Below are 13,042 nucleotides of genomic sequence, written 5' to 3'. Positions count from 1 at the left end.
TAAGGGGCTCTTAGTACAAATCTCATAGGACACAGTGTTCCAGCACCCCTGTAAGTAAGCTTTCTGTAACCACGTCAGTCCCAGATATTCGAGACACAAGGTTGGGGACTTCTGTTGCTACATCTTTTCACACATTTCTTTGAAATTTACATCACAGGTGGTCAAATTCAGGTTCAGGCCTGCATTCAAGCTACGTGAGTAATTACACGTTTTTAAAATTTTGAATTAATTTTTCATTTTAATTTAAAAAGTTGCATGTATTTTGGGAATGACAAAAGAGCCATATTTGACTCACAAGCCATAAGTTGCAGACCCCTGGTCTAGAGAGACATAAATCTAGAGCTACAAGTCTCAGACAAAAAGTCTAGCTCACAGACAGGGATCACGGTGCATTTCAGTTTTAGCAATCAGCTGTTAAAATCAACCTCTCCCCTTCATAATGTAATAATCTCGCCTGCTACACAGCGGCACTCGACCATGTTTGCAGACACACACTGCCATGTAATGCCTCTGGACTGAGGGCTGGGAACACAAACATTGGCTTTCCTTGATCAGAACACGGGTATTTGAAGGAGAAAAGGCAGTGTAGGACTAGCATCTGCGCACAGGCTAAAGGAAAAAGGGCGGGGCTGGAGGACTGTCCCTTGCATGTTACCTATTTTTAGTGTAAGGTATTTGCTTGGGTCCTTGGCAACCTTGTGTTTGGCTTGCTAAAATTCCCAAACAATGTTTATTTTTAAAGCCTTAACCCTTGTTCTATTTAAGATCCCCCCCTCCCTTTCCCCCACCCACTCCACTGGTCTGCCCTATAGATAGCATACTCCTCTGACCTGGGTTTGGGGCCCTGGTCTCCTCTTCCCAAGTGCTCAAAACTCACAAACTGGAACCCAAAATAGCATCAGCTTTTAAAAGCCACACACCTGGGGATCTTTTCATTGGCCTGCTGCTGGCAGAGCCTTTGGGGGACACATCTGCAAACTTCGTTTGCATTCTGAGGCCTTTTTCTAAAAGCCCCCTTCTCTGCAGAGATCACTCTCACAGCACAGGACTCCAGGAGAAACACGGCCGTCCGCGGGGGACTAGAGATAGCGCCATGCTGTCCCTTGCACACGCGTGAGATAAGAACAGCTCTGAGTCACTGATGTTCCGTTGGTTTGGAGCTGGTGATAGCAGAGGCAGCCCTTTTCGGGAGGCGTCTGAAAACTGGAGAAGGGGCAGATTCAGCCCTGAGACCTTGTTTGCCATCTCCTTACACCACTGATTAAACTGCACCAGGATAGGCCCAGCGTAATGCCGCAGGGAATCGGGTTCTGGCAGCATTAGCATGTGCAAGGGGCATTAATACTTCCCGCCCCACCGTCGCCTGGCACTTCTGAACTGGCATCTCCATGGGAACAGGAAATTTGATTCCATTGTTCTTCCGCCCCCAAGCCACTGGCGGGGCAAAGGGCTCCGGCACCACCTGTCTGTGGCTGCCCATCCAGCCAACAGGCTCCTGCTGGCTCTCAGTCCTCCAGAGCAGGAACCCGCCACCCAGCCTTCCTTTGGCTCCTGCAGCTCTTTGCTGCCTGTCCTAAAACACTGAGCTCAACCCACCCATGCTCTGAACCCATCAGGAGGCATTGGCGAGGTTATTAGCCAGCTGTAGAATGCTGGGCCAGTCCTTTCATAAGAACATAAGAACGGCTGTACTGGGTCAGACCAAAGATCCATCTAGCCCAGTAGCCTGTTTGTCAGAGGCTGGAGAGGGATGGCAGGAGACAAATCGCTTGATTATTGTCTTTGGTCCACCCCCTCCGGGGCACTTGGCACCGGCTACTCTTAACAAACAGAGGTCAGGGACACCATTCCAGGGACACTAACAGCCTTTTATGGACCTAACCTCCATGAATTTATCTAGCTTCTCTTTAAACTCTGTTATAGTTCTAGCCTTCACAGCCTCCTCTGGCAAGGAGTTCCACAGATTGACTATGTGATGTGTGAAGAAGAACTTTCGCTTATTAGTTTTAAACTTGCTACCCATTAATTTCATTTGGTGTCCTCTAGTCCTTATGAAGAACTTTTCTTTATTCACCCTTTCCACACCGGTCATGATTTTATAGACCTCTATCATATCCCCTCTCAGTCTCCTCTTTTCCAAACTGAAAAGTCCCAGTCACTTTAGCCTCTCTTCATATGGGACCCGTTCCAAACCCCTCATCATTTTAGTTGCCCTTTTCTGAACCCTTTCCAAAGCCAAAATATCTTTTTTGAGGTGAGGAGACCACATCTGTATTCGCTGTGCTAATATGTTCATGAACATAGCAAATGGCTCAACGAAGTCACTCTCCTGCGGCTCTTGTGGGTCATGTTGATCGCTAATTGGCTCCGGAACCACAGAGGTCCGAGAGTCGCTCACTGCTAGTATTATTCTGGGAGCCACCAGCTCAAACTGCAGCTCTAGACCTGGAGACACCGTCATTCAATAGGATAGCCTGTGTTATAGTGCGGTGGATACAGGGCCACAGGGAATTATATTTGTGTTCGTTTTCATCACTCTACAAACCAACCATCCTGACCAACTGCAGATTGGCTCCCGTAGGCGAAATAGCTGTGCTGCTACTCTCAGTTGCATGTACGTGTCCTGTCTGTGTTCCTACGCGACTGTATTTAGTATGTGCAATTGATTTCATCACTTTAAAAAAACCACTCCACCATGCATTGGAGGCCAAAGCAACCAGCATTGTCCCTTCAGTGCGACGATGTGCCTGAGAACGCACAATCCAAACAAGCTACAGTGTCATAGCACACCTCTCTCTGGGCACGCAGCAGTCCCAACCCCAGTCAAGAGCAGGGCTATAGTCTGTATTTATTTGCCACTAGACTAGTGTTTCTCAACCAGTGGTACAAGTACCCTTAGGAGTACTCAAGGGAAGTTTGGGGGGTACATCAACAACTGGAATTTGGAGAAAACTGAATTTTTGTTTTAAGTTTTACAGCGCTTTATTATTTTTGTACTTTTTACACCCAAAAATTTCATTGCCCACTCAGCTACGATTGTGTTGCAATGGTAGAAACAAAATTATCTCTGAAAACTGTAGGTACTGGGGGTACTTTTTTTTTTAAACAGGGCTACTTTATAAAAAAAGGTTGAGAAACAAACACGGCACTAGACAATACTCATTCCTTCTCCTCGGCCCGGCTCGTGGTAGAATGGCTTCAACTGACAGGCGGGGACTTGCAAGTGGTGCAATGGACAAATCAGTTTCTCTTTTCTACTTCGTTTCCTTCTCCCTCTTAGCCCTTCTTATCCACTCCACAACGTCCTATTTTTCCCCTTAGCGTTTCCCACGGCTTTGCAAAAATCCATTTTCTCACCGTTATCCTTTCCCGCATCCATCAGTTTCTTCAAACTCAAATCTATTTTAGAGTGGTGTGGTTGACGAAGCATGGAACAAGGGAGGTAGAATCCCGTATCATCAGTTAACCTAACGCTAATTGGTTCACCGACTAAGCAGGATCCTGGGCAGCAGACTGCTCTAGCTTGGCAGGAGCAGCCCCAGCCTGCCGGGCTGTTGGTCCCAGTTACTCGTCCACATCCCTCCATGGAACTAGAAACACCCAAATGCTAACCTCTACTCTGCCATGATTTGCTGAGCTGCCCTGGGGACTCAGTTTCCTCATCAGTACCATGGGAGCAGCACTGCCTACCTCCCAGGGATGTGGTGGGCACTAAAATAAGCAAAGCCAGGTGAGGTCCTTGGACAAAAGGAGCAATAGCTTCCCTTGTTAATAACAGTGTGAATCAACAAACAGCTCTTGCCATGTTATTTCTACCTGGCATGCTGATGATCCAGCTTTGTCAGTGTCTAGTAACAGCACACGATCCGGTTAGACAAAGCAGTATTTAATTTCCAGACTTTATAAATATCTTACAAAAAGATATCAGTCCACAGAGTTTAACAAATGTAGTGTCCGAGTTTGAAGAGATTTTACAATTTCAATATATTGCTTTAGAATAGGAAGAAAAATATCCTTGATGCAATCCCACGATTTAGATCCAAACAGAGACACGGCTTTTAAATGAAAAATACCCCACTGGAGGGTTTGATTCTCCCCTTTGATGTAGAAGACAAATCCCTCTTCAACTGAGTGACATGACAAGGTAGAACCAGTCCCGTGTTGACTCTGCTTTTCAAGCAGAACATATCACCGTCCTCTATCTAACTGAACGATGAAACCAAACAGTCGCTGAATAAATGCACAGCAGATGCAGAATTCCTACCAATCCCAATGAATCTGTTGGCGGGTACAATTCGAGGAGCAGGTAGAACACTAAACCTTCTTGCCAAGTTGGCATTCAAGCATTAGGTTCCTTAGACAGCTCCAGAATAGGAATTATTCAGATCGCATGAGTCCGCCCTGCCAGCCACACCGCAAGCGAGAGCAAAGCGGCCAGTTAAAAGTTTATAATCACACTGAATTTTTAGTGAGGACTCTTCTCAGTGACTATTGTATTTTACCTGCATATGGAATACAGGGGTCATATATTGTACCAATGGGGGAGATCCACTGGTCACTTCTATCTAGTAACAGCAGTGCTCCCCTTTGCAGACAGGCTGGCAGTCAATGTAGCAGGGCTTAAATGTGCCATTTTCTGCAGTGGCAAATCTTATCAGGCACCACCAGCCCTGTTCATCCCAGGGAGCCTCAGACGCCCCCTTGGACACAGTCTAACTGTATCGTGGCCTGTTAAGTGCATTAAGATGCACTTAGTGATGGCCAGGTAACGATCGCTCACACCTTCATTTTGCTGCTAGTATTTTACACAGCTTCCCCTGATACCCATTGCCCGCTCTCTGGTCAAACACACACCACAGGGTAAGGAGGGATTCCACTCCACACTCAGGGTCTAGATCCACACCGGCCTAGCTCCCGCCTTCTTTGAGAAGCAAAACTTCTATACAGGCAGAATTGGAGCTGCAGCTCACGCTCTAGATTGGGTGTTAATCAGGCCGGCCAGAGTATCCAAGTGTCATTCAGAAGTAACCAAGCTGCTTCGCCACCAAGTCAATGACACAAGTCCCACTGAACTCAATGGGAACAGGCTCAGCACCAACATCTGCTAACAGGTCGTCGTCTAGGGTAGGAGCCAAACCTGAGGATGCTGGGATCAAGGTTACCGAATGCTAACAGCAGCTACCTCCAACAGCAGAGTTACTTCTGCAGGCAGTAATTCTACAGGGTGAATTGCATCTGATGCAATTGCTGGAGGGCCAGGGGAGTTCCTAGATGATACACAGCCTGCCCCATTTACATTTCTCACCCTGACAAATTATGAGGAGGGATGCCCAGTCGTTTTCTCTTTTATTTCACCTCAGACTGTGTCTTCCCAGTTAGGCTCTAGGTCTATGATATTTTTTAATTAAAAGATTAGGTGAATTAACTCAAGCACTTTAACCAACCAAACTATTAGAAGAGCTCTGAAATGCAAACTGTTGCAGAAAAACGTAAGAGTAATTTGCTAAGAAAGTTAACCCAAAGTCTTACAAGATTTAATTTAAAATAAAATAAAATAAATCCCCACACAGTTTATCTAGCTCCCAAACTCATGGTGAGAAAACATCTTCTGTTGTTCACCAGTATAAATCCAATCCAATTTTGGATCAGTCTTCAGGACGCTGCTTGGTCATCTTTAGCCACAGCCTGTGGAAGAAAGGAAAGGGACAATCCATCAGCACGAAACTAGCCACACACGGACACCTAGGGCAAATGTTTCAGAAAAGGGCCTGAATCTGCTTGGATAGAAAGCCCTTGACAAACTGAAGAGGTTGATTACACTGGAGCCAAACAACTAAGTTAGACTAAGTCTTCACTGCAAAGAAGAGGTCTGGTTTTATACCGAGTCAGCTGTTTCAGTGTAAAATCTTAGTGGGGACACGGCACAGGCAGTTTTTCTCTTGATGCAGCTAGTTAAGGTCAATCCCAGGTGAGGAGGCAGAGTGTAGACACGGGTGTGCTGAATATGGAATTTAGACCCAAGTGTACCACAGAGCATTGCACTAATTCATCTGGAAGTCAGGCTGCCATAAATTCAAAGTACAGAGAGCCATAGTTCTTCCACCCCTCACCCCACACTCTCCGTCAGCCAAGGCAGGGGGAGTTGGAACAGAAACAAGGGTCTATGAGAAATAACCTTCCTCCACCCCCTTAGCAAGAGATTTGCAGTGACGCCACCATTGTTTAGGCTGTTCACGAGCCCTGCGAATTAGAAAACAATCGGCAATAAAACTGAGCACAGTTAGCTTGGTGTTGCTACAACTCTTCCAGCTGAAAGCTACTCGGCTAAAGAAGGCTGCTCCAGGGTATCTGATCCAAGTCTCAGTGTCCCATAGGCCCTATTTAAATGCACGCTGAGAAGGGACATGGAGGCTTCACTCAGTAACCTTTAGGATCCTCACCTGCCGCAAGAACTGTCTTCCAAGATAGGAGGTAGCCATGCTGGTTAAATTTGTTCTGCTGCCCACTTTACACCGGATATAACCATACAGGTTAGCCCCCTGCAGAACCACTCCCATCGTAACCACTGCCTGTGACAGAGAAGACACAAAGATCAGGGTTTATTCTCCACTTCTCTAAGATCAGAGGTGACACGTCCATCTGGGCATTTCGAATGCACCCAGGATCGAGGTGCTAAACTCACCAGCCATTTCACTTTGAATGAGAACAGGGCACTGAAGGCAAATATCACCCAGATGATAGGACAGGTAATTAGCCCTAACCAAAAGATTCGGGACTCTGCTTCGGAGGAGACTTTTTTCCGTTGAGCCGATGCCTGGAAATGGAAGGAAACCAAATCTGAGCAGTTTTATTTGCCAAGCTCAGAGTGTCATTACCAACATCCTCAGGTGTTTGTGTCCATACTGTTCAGGAGTGACTCCTCAGGAGAGCTAAGGCATGCAGGAGAATTCTATCCCTCCAGGTGCTGTGGAAACAGGGCATTTTTTTAAAAGGACCATTCCTGTCAGGTTCCTGACTGCAGTGAAGAGTCTGGAATACACCCTTAGCTCTTTTTAGGGAACATTTTGAACTGTTAATGAAAACCCTGAGTTCCTGATGACATCAGCCACCGGAAGATCATACCAATGGTCCATCATCACATACCTAGTGTACCATGTTGCTGTCATAAACCAAGGGGTAGCGGGAGGTGTTGCTAAAGACAGCAAACACCCTCTCAAAACAATCAGCAGCCAATTGACTGATGCATTTTTATTACAACACTTGTATTGTACTGTAGAATTATACAGCGTGAGACAGGCCAAGGCACACTGCAGACCCTTAGTACAGGCTGAACCTCTCTAGTCCGGCACCCTCACTGGTGCTGAACCAGAGAATTTTCTGGCCCATGGAAGGCCGCTATTGTCTAGCTGCATTACCAATACTTCCACTGCCTACTGGAGTCACATGGAGATTTTACCAAACTGAAGCAGTTAAAACATAAACATTAACCATTTACCTTCCTGGCTTCAAACACCCAGTGACTCTTGCCATCATCATCCACCTGGTTCCACCAGCGAAGGCCAACCATCAGCCGGCCTGTAACATTCTGGAGAAGGATAAACACAGAAGGAATGGGGTTCAGAGAAATTTTAGCCCTACAATGACAACCCAAGAAATCCTTCCTGTACCTTGCCCATGAAATACCAGAAAGAACTTTGAAAACCAATTCTCCTCTGTCTTATAAACTCTTAATATCTTCAATTTCCATGGCAACCATCACAACCAATGCACCACATCTTACAACCATTGCTATCAGGTCATATTGCTGTAGCAGTATTACAGGTGGTGCTAGTAGCTACCCGCATGGCTTATACTTCAGGTTGTTTAACACTCCCTGTTATATGTTTTCAGTGGCTTATAACCAGGGCTCGACAAACTATAGAATCTACTTGCCCGTGGTGAGTAGATTTCAGCCGTGTGCCCCGTTTACCAGTGGCGCATACATGCGCAATGTGGCTCTTGCGCATGTGCCGTGCGGGGCTGGCGAGCGGCTTTCGCCACCGTTTGTCAAGCCCTGCTTATAACTTTGCCATCAGTGCTGTCAGCCTAGGCAAGTGCAGCAGAGTTTAACCAAGAATTCACAAGCTAACTCCCAAAGGGGACATGTTGTATAGAGAGAAGTTTTAAGGCCACGTGTGTATTAAACACGTCCACAAGAAGCACTTGTGATTTACATCTGCCATGTTACGCGCTCTCTCTGCAGTGAAATACAAGACAAAATGCTGCGCCACTGGCGAGGCTGAAATCACGGCACAGGTAACAGTGCCTCATGAAACTGCCTCGAGGCTGTGGCAGGACTGCTGCAGTCAAGGCTGGTCCGGCATGTTGAGGGGTCTCTTCCCCAGCACTGACACAGCGGGACTGGAAGGGGTTCCTGGCATGGCCCAAGACAGAGCACAAAGTGTGGGGGAGGTGGCAGTTGTCTTTGCCCAACAGGACAGCAAAGATGAGCTGCCAGCCGTGGGGGAAATCTGATGAATATCTCCTGTGCGGGGAGGCTCCCGCACCCCTGGCTCAAGAGGGAAGGAACAAGGCTGTGTTCATAGAGCTGCAGAGGATGGCTGCAGTTTGGGCAGGGCAGGGCAGAGGCCCCTGGCTAGGACTGCAAGGAGGAGGACATCTACTCGAATTTGTGAGGCTGTGTGATATGGGCCTTGTGACATTACAGCCCATATTCTTTCTGAAAATGTGCGTATGATGTGAACATGCCTTCACCGAGACATGCTTAATGCAAGATAATTCATGTAAGGTATCACTGAAGAGGTGATGATGCATGTGAATGGGATGATCCTATTCAGTGAATGTCCCATGTTTGAATCTGAAGCTAGGAATATTAACCTGCGCATCTGTATTTCATATTTGCTGCTTTGGGGCCCTCCAATTGCTGACACTTCAGGGACTCCAGCTGGCCCATCAGCAAGGACAATGGACTGTGAATAGGCAGGGGGGAAGGGGCTTACCTTTACTGCCCAAAAGTCACAAGACAGGAGCAGGATAATTGACACCATGCAGGCAATAAAGCTGCTGCTGATCAGTTCGCAGAGCAGATAGACAACTATTGCAGTGACTCGGAAGAACAGGTGGAAAAATGATGCCACCGGGTGTCTGTAAACAATCCATCAGAAACACAATCCAGTCACAATCCACTCGTGTGAAACGAGGCTGAAGCCACATGGTAAAGAAGCAACATGTTCTATCAAGGCAGAAGAGGGTTTTGTTTTTCTTGTGCGCAGACTGGGAGGACAAAAGCCTTTAAATGAGGCTAGTTTGTAGAGCACGTGGACCACAGTGGGAAAACTGAGGACCATGATACATCGCATCATAACGTACACATCATCCTCTAGCATAACGAAGTCTTCTAGGAGCTCGCTACGCAGCAGACTTATCCTGCCTGTGGCCACAGTTCAAAGTGCATGCAGCATTTGAGGTGTGTGGGAAGGTGAAACCCTTCAGAAGCTCCTAGATATATAGCAGTTTTTGAGGGGTAACATTAAGACATACACCCTACTGAGATGAAGGGAAGCAAATTGCATCTCTCTCTAGGGAAATCCTGCTCTTTTCTCAGTCTTCTCTGGCATGTTTCCATTCCAAAAAGCTTTGAGATGCAGGCTTTGGTCCACAGAGCTCCCTGCATATGGCTTACAGCACGGGTCTGAGGATAAAGCAGGAATGAGTCTGCTGTATCAGCTAGTATGAAACAGCATCCAAAGGGAAGCAGGGAAATCGGACAGAGGCTACTCCAGGCAGGATACTGGAGAAGTGCTCAGGGAATGGCCTAGAAAGAAAGATTCCTCCCCCCATGTCCTAAAAAACTCTCTATTACTCAGGATAGATGCTGTGCACTGGAGCAACGGTTTTGGCCAGTTCACACATCTTATTATTTCAGATTGCCTTCCTGGGTCTGCACATAGACAGCTCAACAGCACGAACATACAATCCATCAAACCCATAAAGACATGGATTTGTAATGAAATACTAAATTATTTAGCTATTTATGAATAAGTCTCCTACCCTCTATTTGCCAGGAAACATTGCTTCAAAAATCTCATTCACTTTTAAGTAAAGAGAGAAACTCACAGCTCATCTACCAATAAGTAGACATAAAACATACCAGAAACACACCAATCCTGCCTCTGCAACATTTCTGGATGCAACCCATGAAAGAACTATTCGTACTGACCACAGACCTTATCTTTGGCTTTCTTGATCTCGTGGGTACTTCTTCATCCGCATCAAATAGTGACACATCTTCAGTATCATCATTACTGTCCTAAAGGGGAAGAAAGAGACAAAATGTTACAAGAGATATAATTGATAGGCTATTTTTAGCTTCAAATAGGGGATGGTTTTGACTATCCAGAACTACCATATTTCAATGAGGCCTTAAGATAAAAATAATTGGAAATTAACTAAATACAACAGAAGCAGCACACACAACCGCCAAGCTGTTTTAAACACTATCTCCTTCATCTTGCACCACACAAAGCTTTGAGTTCAAAGAGTCTTTTTACAAACAGTAGAGTAATATCAGATCTTAAAACAAGTCCTTTAAGCACAAAACCCCACCTTTTGAGCACTTCTGGATTTTTTTGCAAAGTTTTTTTTTTATTTTCAGTGGCAGTAAAGCCGAACTTGTCCATGTCACATTAGGGATTCCTCAAAGGACATAAATGGTGGAATTAAGGGCTGCAGATTTCTCAGAAGTTGGGAGCTGTTTGCCTAAAGCCTGATTTGAACATACTTTTGGTATTGGTATAACTATTTCAGGGAAGAGTGGGATTGTTTACCAAATTAATTAGAAGGGTATAATGTTCTTTGCGTTTGTACAATAATTATCTAAATGACATCCAGATCTCTGACTAGGGCCTATATCATGTCATCACACTATATATCCCAGGGGTCTCAAACTCCCAGCCCACAAGCCATCCCTTACTGAAACAACTGCATAATTCATCCTGGGAGTCCCGGCAGGCTAGGGGTGTCCTGTTCATTACTGTTCCACAAGCACCGCCCCTTCCTACAACCACTGCACCCTCATTCCCATGGCACCCCATTCCCTGAGGACACAGCTTCAGAGATAACAGGGGGAGCAACTAGCGTCATGCAGCAACAGCAGCCGAGCTCCCCCCCCCCAACACAGTGATCCCTGGAGCCACATTTTTGGGGGACGGGGCTTGGAGGATGGGGTACCATGGGGGAGAGGATGGGCTGATGGTAGGAAGAGGTAGGGCTTGGAGGACAGTAACAAACAGACATTCCCCTCCTCTCCCTCCCCCTCAACTCCTAGGCCACATTTCCTGCGGGACCTCTGATATATTCTAATCAAGTAGTAATTAGCAGATATAGTTGAGATCTCCAGTTACTAGTATTTATCCAGGTGTGCTTATCATCAGATCAATTAGGGCTTATTTTTAGTAAAAGTATTTTGGTGTTTTAAAAATGTTTCACCGAAGGTATTATTTTAAAAAATAGCCTCCTCATACGACATCCGAGCACTGTAGATCCCTGGTATTTGAATCTTAACCTGCCTCATCTCCCAGTAAGCTGTCCTCTACTCGCCCCTTCATGTTTTTTTTACTATTCTCCCACATCTTCAAGTAACTGCTCTGACCCTGTCACCAACTGCCCAGCACCCCCTCCAGCCTGACCCTTGCCCTCTGTCCCCATTCCACTGCCAGCCCAGCACCCCCTCCAGCCTGACCCTTGCCCTCTGACCCCATTCCACTGCCAGTCCAGCACCCCCTCCAGCCTGACTCTTGCCCTCTGACCCCATTCCACTGCCAGCCCAGCACCCCCTCCAGCCTGACCCTTGCCCTCTGACCCCATTCCACTGCCAGCCCAGCACCCCCTCCAGCCTGACCCTTGCCCTCTGACCCCATTCCACTGCCAGCCCAGCACCCCCTCCAGCCTGACCCTTGCCCTCTGACCCCATTCCACTGCCAGTCCAGCACCCCCTCCAGCCTGACCCTTGTCCTCTGACCCGTTTGACACCTGCCCAGAACCCCTTCAACTCTGACCCTTGACCTCCGAGCCCCCGCCCCTGCAGCTCTTCCCGACCGAGCCATACACCCTCCTCCTACCTCTTCAATCCCCGACCCCTGACCTTTGACCTCTCACCTCGTTCCCCTCCCCGCGCCAGGCCGGAGCAAGCGGGTCGCAAGCCCAGTAACCCCGAGCCCCTCCGGACCCTCCTCACCTGCCGTAGCATCCTCGAGCCGCCTCACTTCCGCCTCCCGCCACGTCACCACGCGGGGGCCAATCGCTCCCGAGAGTCCCGCCCGCCGCGTGTCGTCATCGCGCCGCGCCACGCACCACACGCTGGGCGCACGAGTGACGCGTCCGTGGGCGGGCCGCTTCCTGATGGGTCGGCGGGGAGCCGGCTCGGCCGCCGGGGGGGGGTTCCGCTTCCGCTTCCCGCGCCATAGGGAGGCAACATGGCGGAGCGGGGGAGGGAGCCGAGCTTGAGCTGGATCTGGCTCCTCATGGGCTTCCTCAGAGCTGCCCCCCCCCCCGCCTCCCACAAAGGGGGGGCAGGAGCCGGATTAATGGTGGGGGGGCTGGTGACCCCCCCACCCCCGTGAACATGTAACCCCTACAAATCCTCCAGGTGCCTGTTCACACGCGTAGCTGTTAGTCACCGCCCCCGGGTCATGGGGGGGGCATGCCCAGGCTGGCCAGAAACAAGGCGCAGTCGGAAAGGTGGAGGCACAGACGAGGCTCAGTCTAGCTAGAGCTAGAAGGGCAACAAGAAAACGTCCCGCGAATCCACTAGAAGCAAGACGAACACCAAGGCCAGGGGAAGCCGTGGGGGCACCAGGACAGGACATGAAAAATCAGGATTGACCCAGGTGGTCAGCGTACCCATTGCTCAGTGAAGAAGGAAAAAACAATCACGTAGTGAATGCCAGTGAAATTGGGTAGGTTCAGAAGTTAAACTAGGAAAAGAGCAAGTTTAAAAATTACTTTGGAAACTTAAATGGCGTCAAGTCACCAGGGGCCCCCA

The 13,042-nt window shown here is 48.0% G+C and overlaps 1 protein-coding gene across 2 annotated transcripts; it reads right to left on the bottom strand.

Annotated features, from left to right (window-relative positions):
* Positions 1 to 3,870: 3,870 nt before the first annotated feature.
* TVP23C (trans-golgi network vesicle protein 23 homolog C) lies at positions 3,871 to 12,371 on the bottom strand. 2 transcript variants are annotated; one of them, XM_075903505.1, is made up of 7 exons: positions 12,236 to 12,371; positions 10,227 to 10,309; positions 9,000 to 9,144; positions 7,496 to 7,585; positions 6,683 to 6,814; positions 6,441 to 6,569; positions 3,871 to 5,685 (listed from the first exon to the last, which is right to left on the bottom strand). In XM_075903505.1, exons 1-7 carry the CDS (start codon positions 12,245 to 12,247, stop codon positions 5,653 to 5,655), a joined length of 624 nt encoding a protein of 207 aa, XP_075759620.1. In that variant the 5' UTR covers positions 12,248 to 12,371; the 3' UTR covers positions 3,871 to 5,652. The 2 variants fall into 2 exon arrangements, with proteins under 2 accessions (XP_075759620.1, XP_075759621.1); XM_075903506.1 differs by lacking the exon at positions 12,236 to 12,371 and adding an exon at positions 12,157 to 12,227.
* Between the last annotated feature and the right edge of the window lie 671 nt (positions 12,372 to 13,042).

This window comes from Pelodiscus sinensis, chromosome 20, assembly GCF_049634645.1.
Source record: "Pelodiscus sinensis isolate JC-2024 chromosome 20, ASM4963464v1, whole genome shotgun sequence".
NCBI classification, from domain to species: domain Eukaryota; kingdom Metazoa; phylum Chordata; order Testudines; family Trionychidae; genus Pelodiscus; species Pelodiscus sinensis.
Note: the sequence above shows the minus strand (reverse complement) of the source record. Positions and strands in the feature narration are given on the sequence as shown.

What these genes read in the sequence shown, in the direction of transcription:
- TVP23C (XM_075903505.1), bottom strand. An exon ending in CATTCAAAGTGAAATGGCTG is followed by an intron (nt 6,570 to 6,682) that starts GTGAGTTTAGCA and finishes TCTCTGTCACAG; the next exon opens with GCAGTGGTTACGATGGGAGT. An exon ending in GAAGACAGTTCTTGCGGCAG is followed by an intron (nt 5,686 to 6,440) that starts GTGAGGATCCTA and finishes TTTCTTCCACAG; the next exon opens with GCTGTGGCTAAAGATGACCA.